Below are 15,519 nucleotides of genomic sequence, written 5' to 3'. Positions count from 1 at the left end.
GCAACTTCTCTCTAGAAGTATGTACACATGTCATTACTATGAGGTATTACTACACGTTAGTTTCCCAACGCTTTGAATCACGTCTCAATCGAAGTTATGAAACTCACGTTACGCAAAATAGAATTTCCCATACAAAATTCCAGAGGCCTACTACGCCTACTACGACCCTAGACGCCCCCGAAAACTACACGCCCCCCCCCCCCCCCCACTACTACGCCCACTACGCCCCCATACCGCCCCCCCCCCCCCCCCCCCCCCCCGTAGCATCCGTTATGGCCAGTAATGGATGCCCTTCCCTCCCCCTTATCTTGTTTTCACTCTAGTATAAAAATCAGAGGGCTGCTACATCCATCCATAGCAGCTGCTACAATTCGTAGTATCTTCTAGGAGCATTTTTGCTCTTCTCGATTTTATGCTAATTCTCTGATTTTTCAACATTGCATCAGACTCCAAACTATAAAATTTGACTTCCAACATCCCCAAAATATATAGTAACTCATGGTATTTAAATCATTGATAATTTAATACTTCATAACACCAATTCAACATTATCACATCTATTCAACTTGCTTTTTCATCAACGCACAACCTATAGATATGAACTACATCATCTATAATTTTATTATGGTGTCCAATCATAAAAAAAATCACATAAAAAACAGCCATTAACAAGTCACAGCATTGAATCCACAATATCAACCTAAGGGTTTTTGCACAGACCCCTTCAAGGTCCAAATTTCACAACCATGGTGGAAAAGAAAAAACAAAATAAAAGAGGGTAAGGATCCCTGTTTATCCCACATCCTTTAACACCCATAGATGAACAATCCCCCTACCTCAAATTCGTGAAAAAGTTTGGATTTTGATGATGGAAACTCCATCTCTTCACTCTTTCTCTACTAGGGCTTTTCTTTTCTCTCTTACTCTTTTCTCTCACAATTTCATGTACTGCACTATCTCTTCTCCTTTTTCTATTTTATAATAAAATAACATCTAATTCTAATTGGTTTTCACTACTTACTAATTCTACTTACTTCCTCAATTTTCAATTACTTTATATTTTCCTCCCAAACCCACTTATTCCAATTTTCCACACTAATTTTCTAAAATTAAAGTTAAAGTAATTCTTTCCAATTATCATTACCCAACTAAATAAATACTCCCTTCAAACCAATAATTAAATAAAAATATTGAAATTCAAATAAAAAATTATAATAAAACTGGAGTGTTACATATACCTCTCGGGGTTCTCCGTCTGTACTGCAAGGCGTTTTGTGTCTCACCAATAATGCCTTCTAAGAGGGTCAACTAGGGACTTCCTTCCTCAAAATTTTTGCCTTTATGCCCAATATCCTCATATCCATAATACATTGACACACAATGCTTACGCCCTGGGTGTGGTCATCCCAAGCCTCTAGTACCTCCTCATTAGATGGTCAGTGGCCTTCCAAAAGCATCGAGTCTCATGATAGGATGTGACACCCTATAAAACCATTTCATGTATCCATGTGCAAAAACCCTACGATAGTCCTCTGGTACCAAATCACTATCGAAATCCTTAAGTATCGCATCAAGATCTCTGCGATAGACGGTGGGAGGAGCAGACTCTGAGGGGGTGTCTTAGAATAATGTGCAAATAACTAAATTGGTGCATCACTCACTCGAGAAGATACAAATACATCATATTGGGCCCACATGCTAGACAATTGGATATATCCTTCACAGACATGCCTAGTAGCCTGGTGTCCATAGAGATGATGTAAGAAAGTGTCAAATGGGCTTCCTCGATAACAATCTACAGGGGCATTAGCAACAAATTCCTCTTGGCCTTCAAGGCCTTCAAGGGGCTTTTAGGGCTTCATAGGCTAGGGACACGTTTCCCCATGAACTAGATGTTTGAGACAGGTGACTATGAGAAGTAAAACTAGATGGTTGTGAACCTCGACCTTGTGAACCATCAAACGAGGTATCATCGACTTATGGCCCTGCCCCAACCCTCCATGCCGTACAAACGTGTGTTGGGACATGTGGGCGAGCCTAATTTTGTCCTGGTTATTTCCAGCCAGCACCCCATGTAATAAAACCAAAATAATCACATCAAAATTCAACTAAAATATAGTCAGGAAAAATCCAAAGATACATCTCCAAAACCAGTTCAGAAAAAAATCTAAGATGCATCTCTGGATGACCTCGCAATTTTTAGCAATGGAAGAAACCCCATTTATGCCCTAAACTTACACCAAATGGGAATGCATATTTATACCAGCTACCTATTTGAAATTTACTATTATCTAATGCAACTTAAACAATGTATGTTGCTTAAAACATCATTCAAATCCTAAAAAAATGAAATGAGAAACTTACCAAATTATAGTTGTGGTTGAGAAGCTTGAATCTAATGAGTGACTTTGCAACAAATGAAGTAGAATGGAGTGAGTAAACTTGAAGAATCTTGAAGCAACTTGTTCAAATGAGGTTTGTAAATAAATTTGCAGCAAAAGAGCTCAAATGAGGTTTGTTTTTGTTTTTATAGAAAATAAAGGAGGAAGAGGGAAGGGTCTGATGTGAGTATATGAAACAGACGTGTCTGAAGATGCATCTCTGAAAAAATCACTAAATTTTGAATTAAAATTTTTTATGGAGATGCATCTTCAGACTAAATGTTGGTAAAATAAGGGTGGTTTGCCAATTTACGCTAAGGACTGTGTAAAAATGGTGCGCCCCAAGAAGTATCTCTGAAATATAGAGGCAATTGTAATTTTTCATGGTGGTGGGGGAGCACTCCATGGGATCTAGATAGTAATTCCCATAAATATATCTCAACAATAGAATTTTCTTGACATATTCGATCTACTGGCCAGAGGTAAAACTCCATTCATACATCTTAGAATACAATGGTTCAACTCCCATTAGGGTTAGATTATTAGTCTCATTTTTCTTTTTTTCTTTAATCAATTTTAGGGTAGATTTTTAGTCTCATTTTTCTCCTTTTCTTTAATCAACTTTTATAATGATTAATGTGGTTTAATTACATGCACATTTTCATTCAATGACATTGACCATTGATCTAACAATACCTTTATGGTATAATTAATTATTTATTAAAGTTTTATAAATTATTTTTTAATTAAAAAGGAAAAATTAATGTTAAATAGATGTTTATTGTTTATTTGAGAAAATTATGTAACTTTTATTTTAATAGCTTATATATTTTTATTTGGTCATAAAAAATTGACTAAGATCTAGTATTATTTCCATACAAATAAATATTTTTAATGAATAATTTCAAATTAAGTTTTTAAAATAATACTCATTTTTTAATATAATTCTTGAATTATATAATATAGTAAGTAAGTAATTATTTTTATTATGTGGCTCAAAAAGTACATAAAATTAAAAAATTTAGCTCGCACTATTAAGATGATAAAAAGTAACATTATAATTTTTTAATATTAATTAAAAATTCAATTAATAAAATTAAAATATTTTAGAGATTATTAAATAATTTTATATTATTTACATACTTAATTAAATAAAATAATATTTTAAAAATTCATTGATGGTTTCTTTTATTTTAAAATAATAAATTAATATAAATTTTAATGATATATATTTTTATTTTTAAAATGTTTTATTTTAAATTTTGTCTTAGGCCTCCAAATTTGTTGAGCCAACCATGAGAAGAGGAGTTACAATGGTTTCTAAGTGTTAGTCTCTACAACTGTGAGATAGAAAACACGACTCACGTTTTATTTCACTGCAATTTTGCAAAGCATCTCTAGAACCGACCTGGCAGGAAATTCAATACCATCAACCTACCTCTATCCTTGGATATTGGTGGCAACTCTAGAGTAATGGTAGATTAAAATAATGTAGTTTAGTAATGAAAACATCATTCATTTTCATCATCAATCAAATTTGGTAATTGAGAAACAAATTCAAACATAGGAATCATCCTCCAAGCCTCAAATTATCAATCTCTAAGATCATGGCTCAAGTAAAGCTTGCACTCAACAAAACTCATTATATTCGGATGACAACTTGTTAGATTTATCTCATATTTTGTGGGTTGCAGTCAATTGTTATTTTGGTTTTTTAAATGGGGTAATCATGATTCTGATGGGGTGCATAAGTAGGCTCCTTTATTGTTTAAGTGATCTTTTTAATTAAAGTCTGAGTATGTGAACCTGATTGTTATGGGCAAAAGTGTGGGCCTTAACATTTGGTCCATAATGAGTAGGGACTAGGGTTATATATTATGTGGTTAGGTCCTTTCTCTAATCACATAATCAGAAACATAAGTGACTGCTCTACATCTTGCCCCATTGAGAGTTGTGAACAAGAGTGTGAGATACAAAGGAAGATCTAGTCAATAATCTTTTTTTTAGGATTCCGAATCTATGTGACAAGAACAGATACCCTTATTCTCGAATCATATCTTCAACAAGTAAGTGTTGATGTTCTAATTGCATATAATTGATCAATGAATTTTTTCACTTACATATGATATTAGAGTTTAGTTATATGATTTATGACTCAATTATTTGTTGTTAATATATGATTAGAAGTTGCGACTCTCTTTCCGTGTCTGTAAAAATTAATTGATTATTCTTTTTTTTTTCTTTTTCTTTTTTGTATGAAATCAATTAAAATTGAAATTGAACTCAGCATCACGGTATGTTTCTGGTCTTTAACAAATTCGATTCTAGAATTATTTCTTTCCTGAAGTTGAATTGTTGCAATTGAGATTAAATAATGGTATGTTTCTTGTCTTCATGTTGTGTGTGGTATGATATCATAGGCCATCTCGAAACACAATCATCAGCGAATATGTAAAGTTGGTTTTCATTTTGTCTATACTTGCAGTACGTTGAATATGAAATAGACATGATGTCCAAAGTTAAGAAAGTTTTATTTCTGCCTAAATCAAATTTTCAAATATAAAACAAACAACCCCTCCTAGATCTCTAAGATAAACCAGTTTAGTAAAATTCAAATATTAATACTACGATGTGTAATATATATTAGGTATACCTTAACATAAGAAATAGGGTTTTTAATCGAGTTCATAAATAAAGTCTTCAAAATATAAAGACATTAGTAACTAGGGGATTATAATATTGTATGGAAACATGTATGCTTGAGTTTACCAATTCAAAGCAATCATTATTCGGAAACCTCCCAAGGTATTTTCCCCGACCAACCCTGTGTCTAGGATTATTGACACGGGTCACGGATCCTTGTATCATGCTTCGACTTTCTTGTGGATTTCATATTCTTCCATAGGACTCGTATCCAAGATAAGAATCGTTGCACCCATGTCTTCTATGGGAATCTAATCCATTTGGTTGCACTATGGGACTCTAACCCATTTCGTTGAACATATGGGACTCTAACCCATTTGGTTGAACATGTGAAGCAATAGTGCAAAAATCCCAATTCTTACTTTTCATAAGTCTCAAAATTTGGACGGAACTCCAATGGAGTTGTTTCCGAATACATGACTAATTCATCAATGCAACATGATTATCAGTTAATCACTAGATGATTCACAACCATAAATTCTCATAACAATAAATCATGTTCCATACAAAGCATTTTAATTTGTGACTAAATTATAATTCAAGCTACTACTCGTCCACGGTACACGCCGAGGCACTTCGCGTCCAAGTATCGTCATCTAAGTCATTTTTATAACCTAAGTTATCTTTCTAGTTCATTTACCTAGTTATAATCCTAGGATTCCTCAGTCACCTTCATAGACTTTTAATCATGTTAATACACAAACCACACAACAATCCACAATATAAAGCATGCATCACGCTATAACTGATAACCTACATAAGGCACAAATAAGTCAAACATAAATCAGATGTAAGTAGTTCACATATGGTATGAAACCATTACAAACCCTTACCAAGCATCCATGGTTAATTCATGGTATCTCATCACCATGCAATATCCCATTGGATTATCTATCCAAAGCTTCAAGTCTCATAGAAATCGGATTCACAGTTCTTGAATTATGGTAGAAACAAGAACCATGGTGTTCAATCAACAATCCATAATAGTTCATAGCATACATAATAGTTTATCATCACAATCCTATCAATCATTAAAATTATGTGTTTACTTCACCATCTAATAGATCATTGAAATAACTTTCCAATGCATCTGACTGTGCGTCATACGGAGATACGAAGCTCAAATTACCTAGAAATCTAACCTAATTAAGATTTAAGGTAACAATTATTCATTTCACAAGTATTTAACAACAAAATCATTGGCCTAGTGGTAAGGCATACACCATAACAAGGAGGTCATGGGTTCATCCTCCATTGGTGGCACATTTTCATTTTTCAAATCATTTTCAATATATATATATATATATATATATATATATATATATATATATATATATATATATATATATATATATATATATATATATATATATATATATCTCCTTGTTTTCTCAAGTTCATGATGTTCATAATCTCAACAAGAACAACAACATTCAATCACAAGAACAAAACAAACAGAGAGATTAAGAGTAAATCATGTATTCATGGAAGTTTGATAACCAAGATAGAACACTTATCATGAATCTTACTAATCACTCTATGGATCCAACATAAATCCTAAATCCTAAAAGCATAAAGTTCTAACTAGAACACACATGATTCAAGAAGATGATGATGATATAGATGAAATAGAGATGAAGTTGGTGATGGTGATGAATCCATAAGCTTTTCCCTTCTTCTTCCTTTCTTCCTCTTCTTCTCTCCTTTCCCCTTTCTCTTTCTCTTGTCTTCTTCTTTTCTCTTCTTCATGTTTTCCTTCTTACCTTTCCCTATCTAATAACTCTCTCCTTTTCTCATTCTTATCTTTCCTCTTTCCTATCCACGTATATTCCTCTCTTATCTTTTCCACCACACAAATAAATATATAACATATAACCAATATGTATTATAATATTAGGTAGTAATACAAAATATCTCAATTGATATTTTTTCTTCTAGTAACAATTGATCAATTATTAATGTTACCAAAATGTCTCATATTCTACTTATTAATAATGGTCAGTATCTTTTAATATTAATTTATCTCTTCTGAGTCCACTGGTTACTCTATTTGTCCCAACTTACAATAGTTAGAGTACATAGAATCTCAATTGGTCTCAACTAAAAACCAATTGAGAATTTAAGGATATATGGGATATTACATTCTCCCCCTTAAATTGAAATTCTCCCCCGAATTTCCTTCACTCAACAAGTAAACACTTCTTCCATCATCGTCTAAGGTTAACACTTGACTTTACTTCAATTTCAAACCTCTGACATATTCATTCTTCCATCTTACCTTCCTTGGAAAACTTCCTTCTTTTGTGAACTCTCGATACTTCATGGTCTTAACCATATTCTCATTCCAATATTGGATTACCTTTTAACCTTATTCCCACTTAATTTATCTGACGCACCGCTCTGAATCACTTGGTCACTTTCCTTTCGGAATCTACAACTCTACAACTCCCTTTTTATACTGAGTCACACAAAACATAACCACGATATCTTATATTGATTTGGATAATCATCACTCAACAGGTCTTCATGAGATAATTTATTGATTCTTTGACTACACACAGTACTAACGACTCTTCTCTGACAATTCCTTCAACAATTAAGACAAACTTTACAGTCCATCAACTATTATCCTTATCAATTTCACTAAACCTGGTATTATATACTGCAACATCTACACCTATTGCTTTACTTCTCTCGTACTACTCCAATAAAATAGCACCCTTATCACGAGATTGTCTTCCATTATTACAAGTAAATATCTCCATGATCTTTCATAAACTTGATTGACCTCTTTCGTCCACCACCCTCCACTGTGCTACTCTGATTATGTTTGTAGAACACCCGGTATTTCTAGGCACTATTGTTTAGCTAACAGTCTGCATAGACGATCATGTCTATCCTCCAGAGTGCCCACCACCCAAAGCGGTAATAGGACCTTACCATAATCCATTATTAGAATACCTTTCTTGTTGACACACAAAAGTTTAGAATATTACCAACATCCTCTGGTAGATAGATATGCATGAGTCACGCGACTACAACCATAAAAGTGTATAACATTCAGATTTTCCCTGTGCTCAAATCAACCCATCCAAATTAGTTTGAAAATATCTGATTCTTGTTACTATATTCCATATCAAATCCTCTTATAGGGTTTTGATTCGTCCAAGGCTTATGCTGACAAAAAATCTCAATCAATAACAAAATAACACCATCAATGAACTTCAAGTCATTAATGAGACACCACTTCCAAGGAACCTTAAGTTATCTTAAATGAAGTTGTGAGTTCCCATACTACTCATAGAGCCACACCATACTACATATACGTCTGGAGATAACATTGCACTTCCCATCCAAAAATCATTCATCTCAATCGTCATGTTCCATCTTCCATAAGCTTAGCTCATGCTCTTGCTAATATACAATATGAGTTACATGTTTAACTTCTGGAATATCTAATTCTCGTTCCTCTTTCGAAGAACACCTCATGAATCCTTCTAAAATGGTAAAACATCATTGCACCCATCAGGTACCTCTCTCATGGAGTCTACATATGAGGCCATGAACATGAGAGAATATAACCAATGCCATACTCGAACTAATCACTTTACGCCTTATTAACACATATGAAATATATTGAACTAGCCTCCTCAAGATCACCACTTGATAAGTCTATTCCAGCTTCACTCCTTATGATCAACTCCTAAAACACCTGACTTCTATGATATCTCTACATATGATCAACTACATAATTACACTTTCAAAAATTCTAATTCCAAAACTATCAACTTGGCACACCACAACTTCCAACTCTATTCTCAACCCTGCACATCCATAATGGTACACTAATGATATTTAGGATACCCTGAGTTCCAACAAGGTATGAATGCCATACCCGTGATCAACCCCCTAAACACTACTCAGGAAGATAAATAACAATCAAACTTCTAATATGCCACTCCTACTCTTGAAATTCAAAGAAGGTGCACTTAAGATGAACCTTAACATTACCACACACTTATGACTGGAATTATCCTCCAAACCAATACCTGCTTCACACTTCATCATATCGTGGTTACTTATCTAAATGACTTGCTACAGACAATCCTCGTCGCCTCCTCATGAGTTCATACAACATAGTTTGTTTCACATTCTACACTTAGTTCTCGTACTCAAGCTTGGCTTATCTCCCATTATATACTACAAACTCAGACTTCTCATAACACAAGACTTACTACTCAGCAAAAAGTGTGTTACTTCGCATCCATCTCAAGACAAGGAATCAATCACACATACTTGTGACCATAATGCTACTATCACATACTTCTCTTAATACCAAAGTTTAACTTTCTCCACTACACTCAATCCTCTAAAATTCTCCATATGCGAATGATCATCAATTACACGCTCTTATCTTAGCCTCAATAAAAATCCTTATAACTCTATAGTGCCCTTATCTGAAGTGCATTCCATTATGATAGTTGTAATGTAGGGTTTACACTACTCCCAAACTCTAAGTCTACTTCTTTTCTAAGGTAAGCCCCTTAACTCCAATAATAGAACTTTTCTACTAGAATTTCCTTGAATCCAAATTACTTGCCCTATATCTCCATACAAACCCCCTTCAACCCATCACATTAGAGCTTCTGTCGTTATATGATGCTTGTTGTTTCTTTGACATAAATCTCTTTCAACTGATTCTTGGGCAACTCAACATTTCCATAACGCCTCCTCTTACACTTCGCCACTGTCTTAGATTCTTAAAAAGATATTGAACATACTTATCTCTCAAGCTCTCAACTACTTAGAAGGTACCACTTTGTACATACTCTCTAAAATACTCTCGTTCTTTCAGTATTCCCTAATGACCTTAGAAGCTGAAACACCAATGTACTACCTCACTTCCAGACCTCATAGCATACATGCAACAAAAACCGTCATTCCTCCTCCTTGTATGGAATTACTTATAACAAGTATCCCACACAAGTGGATCAATCTTTTTCTCCTAGCAAATTCACATATTTCTCAAAACTACACTGATTCATCTGATAGGAATCCTCAACTTCCCGACTCCATCAACACTACAGGATTGCTTGAACAATACATTACTCTTCAAATCCATATTACCCGAATCATTACTCCTACTGAAAATTCAACTGAGCTAACCTATTTTCCTTACTTTCTAACTCTTGGCTTGAGCCTACCCTCAAAGTACAGGTTCCACCAACACTTCGAAGTCCTCGTGGTCGCTCAACCAAGATCCTACCTACCACATACATAGAATTAGGTTGATCAGGCCCAATACTACATATTGTGATATTAAGAATCATGTTGGCTAGACACACATATGAGGCAAAAGGAGATTTGCTTATGATGTTTCAAGACTAGGTCGAGAATCAACCTACTTTGATACCAACTGTAACAACCCGTATAATATATATCTAGAATAATATCATACAAGCATTAATTTTTTGAACACAACATAAGAGCCTAATGGAATCATTATATACACATGTCCAAACTAAGTACATCAAAGAGACATGTTATACAATAAATCCTAATAATAAAATGTAAGAACTATGTACATTATCTTTATATTACACAACTCCATAGCGGAAGATCACAATAATCAGCATCCCTTGAAAAATCAATGCACAACTCCTCTTACATAAAATAACATGCAAACAATACCTGAAAATCAACAACAATATTGGGGTGAGATAATAATATCAGTGAGTTCTTATATCCTACGGATTCACTCGACTTTATAGGTTTCTAATCGATTTCCTAACTCAAGTCTTCAAAAGATAAAGATTTAAGCAACTAGGGTATTATTGCATTGTATGGAAACATGTACACTTGAGTTTACCAACTCAAAGCAATCATTATTCGAAAACCTACCAAGGCATCTTTCCCTGGCCAACCCTACATCTAGGATTATCGACACGGGTAACAGATCCATGTATCATACTTCGACTTTCTTGTGGATTTCATATTCTTCCATGGGACTCAAACCCAAGCAAAGAGTCGATGCTTTCATATTTTTTATGGGACTCTAACCCATTTGGTTGCACTATGGGACTCTAACCCATTTGGTTGAATATATGGGATTCTAACCCATTTGGTTGCACTATGGGACTCTAACCCATTTGGTTGAACATGCGAAGCAATAGTGCAAAAATCCCAATTCTTACTTTTCATAAGTCTCAAACTTTGGAACGACACTACAATAGGGTTGTTTCTGAATACATGACTAGTTCATCAACACAACGTGATTATCAGATAATCACTAGGTGATTCATAACCACCGATTCTCATAAAAATAAATCATGTCTCATACAAAGAATTTTAGTTCGTTACTAAATTAAAACTATAGTGACTACTCGTCCACGGTACACACCGAGGCACTTTGCGTCCAAGTATCGCCATCTAAGTCATTTTCATAACCTAAGTTATCTTTCTATTTAATTTACTTAGTTATAATCCTAGTTTTCCTCACTCACCTTCATATACTTTTCATCATGTTATTACATAAACCACACGACAATCCACAAAATAAAGCATGCAATATGCTATAATTCATAACGTATATAAGGCACAAACAAGTTAAACATAAATCACATGTAAGTAGTTCACATAAGGTATGAAACCATTACACAGCCCTACCAAGCATCCTTATTTAATTTATGGCCTCTCGTCACCATACAATATCCCATTGGATTATCTTTCCAAAGCTTCAAGTCTCATAGCAATCGAATTCACGGTTCTTAAATTATGGTGGAAACAAGAACCATGGTATTCAATCAAAAACCCATAATAATTCATAGCATATATAATAGTTTATCATCATAATCATATCAATCATTGACATAAAACTATGTTTTTACTTCAAAATCTAACAGATTATTGAAATAACTTTCCAACGTATCCGATCAAGACTCAGGGTAACAATTATTCAATTCACAAGTATTCAACAACAAAAGTATTGGCCTAGTGGTAAGGCATACACCATAACAAAGAGGTCTCAGGTTCAACCCTATTAGTGATGCATTTTTATTTTTCAAAGGATTAGGTCAATAGGTTGACCTATGGAAGCAATGTGTCAACCTATAAAGGTCTTAGGTTGACCTATAAGAGGCGACACGTAAGACAGTGGCTACAGGGTTCAATAATGAGGCTTGGGTGTCAACCTATAAAGTTATGCATTGACCTATACTGAAGAAAAACTTCTATAGGTCTGCCTAATCAAGCTATGTGTTGAACTGTATTGAAGAAAAACTTCTATAGGTCGACCTAAACTCGTATATGTCGACCTATACAAATCTTTTTCACATAAAAACCCAAATTTTCCAACCTGCATAAGTTTTGTTTCATTCTAAAAGACAATTCCACCAACATGACAACCAACACACGCCATGGTAGACATCATACACCATATATATATATATATATATATATATATATATATATATATATATATATATATATATATATATATATATATATATATATATATATATATATATATATATATATATATATATATATATATATATATATATATATATATATATATATATATATATATATATATATATATTCCTTATTTTCTCAAGTTCATGATGTTCATAATCAAAACAAGAAGAACAACAACAATAACGAAATTCAATCACAAGAACAAAACCAACATAAAGATTAAGAGTAAATCATTTATTCATGGAAGTACCCTAACCAAGATAGAACACTTATTATGAATATTACTAATCATTCTATGAATCCAACTGTTAGCTGACCAATTCCGGCTAGGGGAGAAAGTCAGTTTCGACTAGGGAACTTGTCAGAGCATCCTCGACAGGATGGTGGACGCGTCCATAGGTCGACATCTGCAAGCCTCGATCGAAGTCGAAGGATTTGAGCGATGAAGGAAATCGTGGGCACTCAAAGAAATCGTGGGTAGTTATTTGTCAAAATGGGGGAGTGAACCGACGCGTGGCATCATGAGATGGTTTTGTAACCTCCAGACAGTTATTTTCAACTAGTATTTAAGCCAGTGTTAGGTGAGTTTCCAAAGGTGGCATTTTGAACATTTGTAGTAGGGGTAAAGCTTTAAGTATCAAAGTGTTTACGAGAAAAGAGTCAATCTCCTCACAAAAATGTACTTTGTCTCCATTTTATATTCACAAGTCATTTAATCTTACCAAATTTACCTTTGTTTTTCTTGCTTTATCGTTTATAAGATCCCTTTTCACCTTGCGTTTATCACGTTCCTAACTTATCAAGAGTTGTGTTTACACCTTTTAAACTTTTCAAAAACATTGTTTACCAAAAACCCATACGCTCAAACACTAAGTCCAGGACTTTGTAGCTGATCCTGCAAGTAACCCTCTTATAGGAAGGCTAAATATTATTGATGAAACAACAAATTGGCACACCCGGTGGGACCTCGACAGTGTTAAGTGTATGCGATAGCGTAGTGGAAAAATGACGTCTTCGGCAGGAGACACACCGACGCCCTACATTGCATACATTGGCTTTAGTGTGGTGTCGATGGTTTCAACAGTGTTTGTAGGGCCAATTCTGACGTCGTGTCAGCCACAAACATCGACACCGACAACCATGGGAACTGTTGGGAAACATATGCCCAGTTTCACGGTCCCCATGCACAAAACGTTGGGAATTCCTACGGAGTTTATGGAGAATTATGCATAATCTCGGTTCGACTTACAGCGATACCTCATCATCGTCATTCCCTCGTTACCAGGGGTTTCGACCTTTGGCAACTCCATTTGGTTGACCCCCTGGTTTCAGATTGACATCTCAGTCAGTCCCAACTTTTTCGTCAAGTTCTGTCATCGTTATGAGACAACAGATGGACGAAAGTAACCATGAAATAGAACACATGCTAACTTAGCAAATGGGTACCATATTGAGTCCATTGATCCAGGATTCAACACGGAGTTACCAACAGTTGGCAACTCAAATGACGAGAATAGGATATTTTTTGGGAGCCCTAAAGGCTTGGGTCCGTCGGAATCCTACGCCTCCTCCTCAACCGGAGACACCAGTTCAACAAGAGGAAATGACGGATGATACTGTCGAACAGGAATATCAGGAATTCGAACAAGTCTCAAGGGTGGCAAGAAGACCCCTTGTGGTACTGGTTAACCGTAACCAGGATCCTGACCAGGTGGTCAGTCAGGTTCGACACTATGCAGCCATGGGGGAACAAAACCAAGAGGCTATCGTTAAACGAATCATAGTGCGAAAAGGAGTAAGTCCTTACCTACAACGGCCAACTTACTCTTCGCCTCTACCAAATTTTGTCTTACAAACAGAATTGCCTAGGGGATGGAAAGTCCCAAAATTTACCAAGTTCGTTGGGGATACTGAAGAATCCATCGTCGAGCACGTGGCCAGGTACCAGACCGAGGCTGGAGACATAGCGAACAATGAGGACTTGAAGTTAAAATACTTCCCAAGTTCTCTTACAAAAAATGCGTTTACATGGTTCACAACGTTACCTCCACGGTCGATCCAAACTTGGACACAATTAGAGAGACTGTTCCATGAACAATTTTACATGGGACAATCAAATATCAACCTCAAAGAACTAGCTAGCGTTAAGCGAAAGGTTGTTGAGTCAGTTGATCAGTACCTAAACAGGTTTAGACTGCTAAAAGCACAATGCTTTACCCAAGTCCCTGAACATGAACTAGTCGAGATGGAGGTTGGGGGTCTAGATTATTCTATAAGGAAAAATCTGGATACTCAGTATCTTAGAGATATGGCCCAATTGGCCGATAGGGTTCGACCCATCGAACGCTTGAAAACTGAGAAGTCCAAGGCGGGTTGTAATACCCCAAAATTTACCCTTCATTTTTCTTGGAAGCTTGGGATTATGTCTTACATTTCATTAGCATCATACTAGGTCATACTCATTGCATACTGCATTACTGACTTGGAAATCAAGGTTTGATTGATCACTCCTTAACATAAGGAGCCCACACAAAGCAAGACTGAGAATGGAACTTCATTCTCCAAATATACAAGTCTCAAGGGGTTCCATATGTCTTATTATGGTCCACATTTCATCAGTGGGAGATTCAGAGCTCTCAGAGTGTGCATCTGCACTTAATCAGAAATTAGGGTTTCATGGCTATCTGCAACAGGCAATGTTTGGTGGGAAGAAAATGGGGATCATTCATATCATTATTAGAGAGGCATCTTGGCCTAGGAAGAATCACATTTATCTCAGAAAGATCCATTGGCAATCAGTGCAATCAGTTCCTGATCATTTTTGCCCTAAACTAGGGTTTGGCATAAAATCGATTTATTTCTGATTCCTTGGGTGAAACTCATTTCCATGGCCCTCCATATGTTCACAAGGGTCCACATACAAAAAACTAGCTTTTTATTTGAGCCAGGGGTGCTTCAA

General features: G+C 35.2%; 1 protein-coding gene across 1 annotated transcript; it reads left to right on the top strand.

The window, feature by feature from the left end:
- The first annotated feature begins 13,998 nt into the window (after nucleotides 1-13,998).
- Nucleotides 13,999-15,012, top strand: LOC127136276 (uncharacterized). Its single transcript, XM_051062858.1, has one exon. It carries the CDS (start codon nucleotides 13,999-14,001, stop codon nucleotides 15,010-15,012), a length of 1,014 nt encoding a protein of 337 aa, XP_050918815.1.
- The last annotated feature ends 507 nt before the right edge of the window (nucleotides 15,013-15,519 follow it).

The sequence above is a fragment of the Lathyrus oleraceus genome, chromosome 4 (assembly GCF_024323335.1).
Source record: "Lathyrus oleraceus cultivar Zhongwan6 chromosome 4, CAAS_Psat_ZW6_1.0, whole genome shotgun sequence".
NCBI classification, from domain to species: domain Eukaryota; kingdom Viridiplantae; phylum Streptophyta; class Magnoliopsida; order Fabales; family Fabaceae; genus Lathyrus; species Lathyrus oleraceus.
Note: the sequence above shows the minus strand (reverse complement) of the source record. Positions and strands in the feature narration are given on the sequence as shown.

Excerpts from the sequence above, each read along its gene's own strand:
- LOC127136276 (XM_051062858.1), top strand. The coding sequence starts at position 13,999 with ATGGGTACCATATTGAGTCCATTGATCCAGGATTCAACACGGAGTTAC.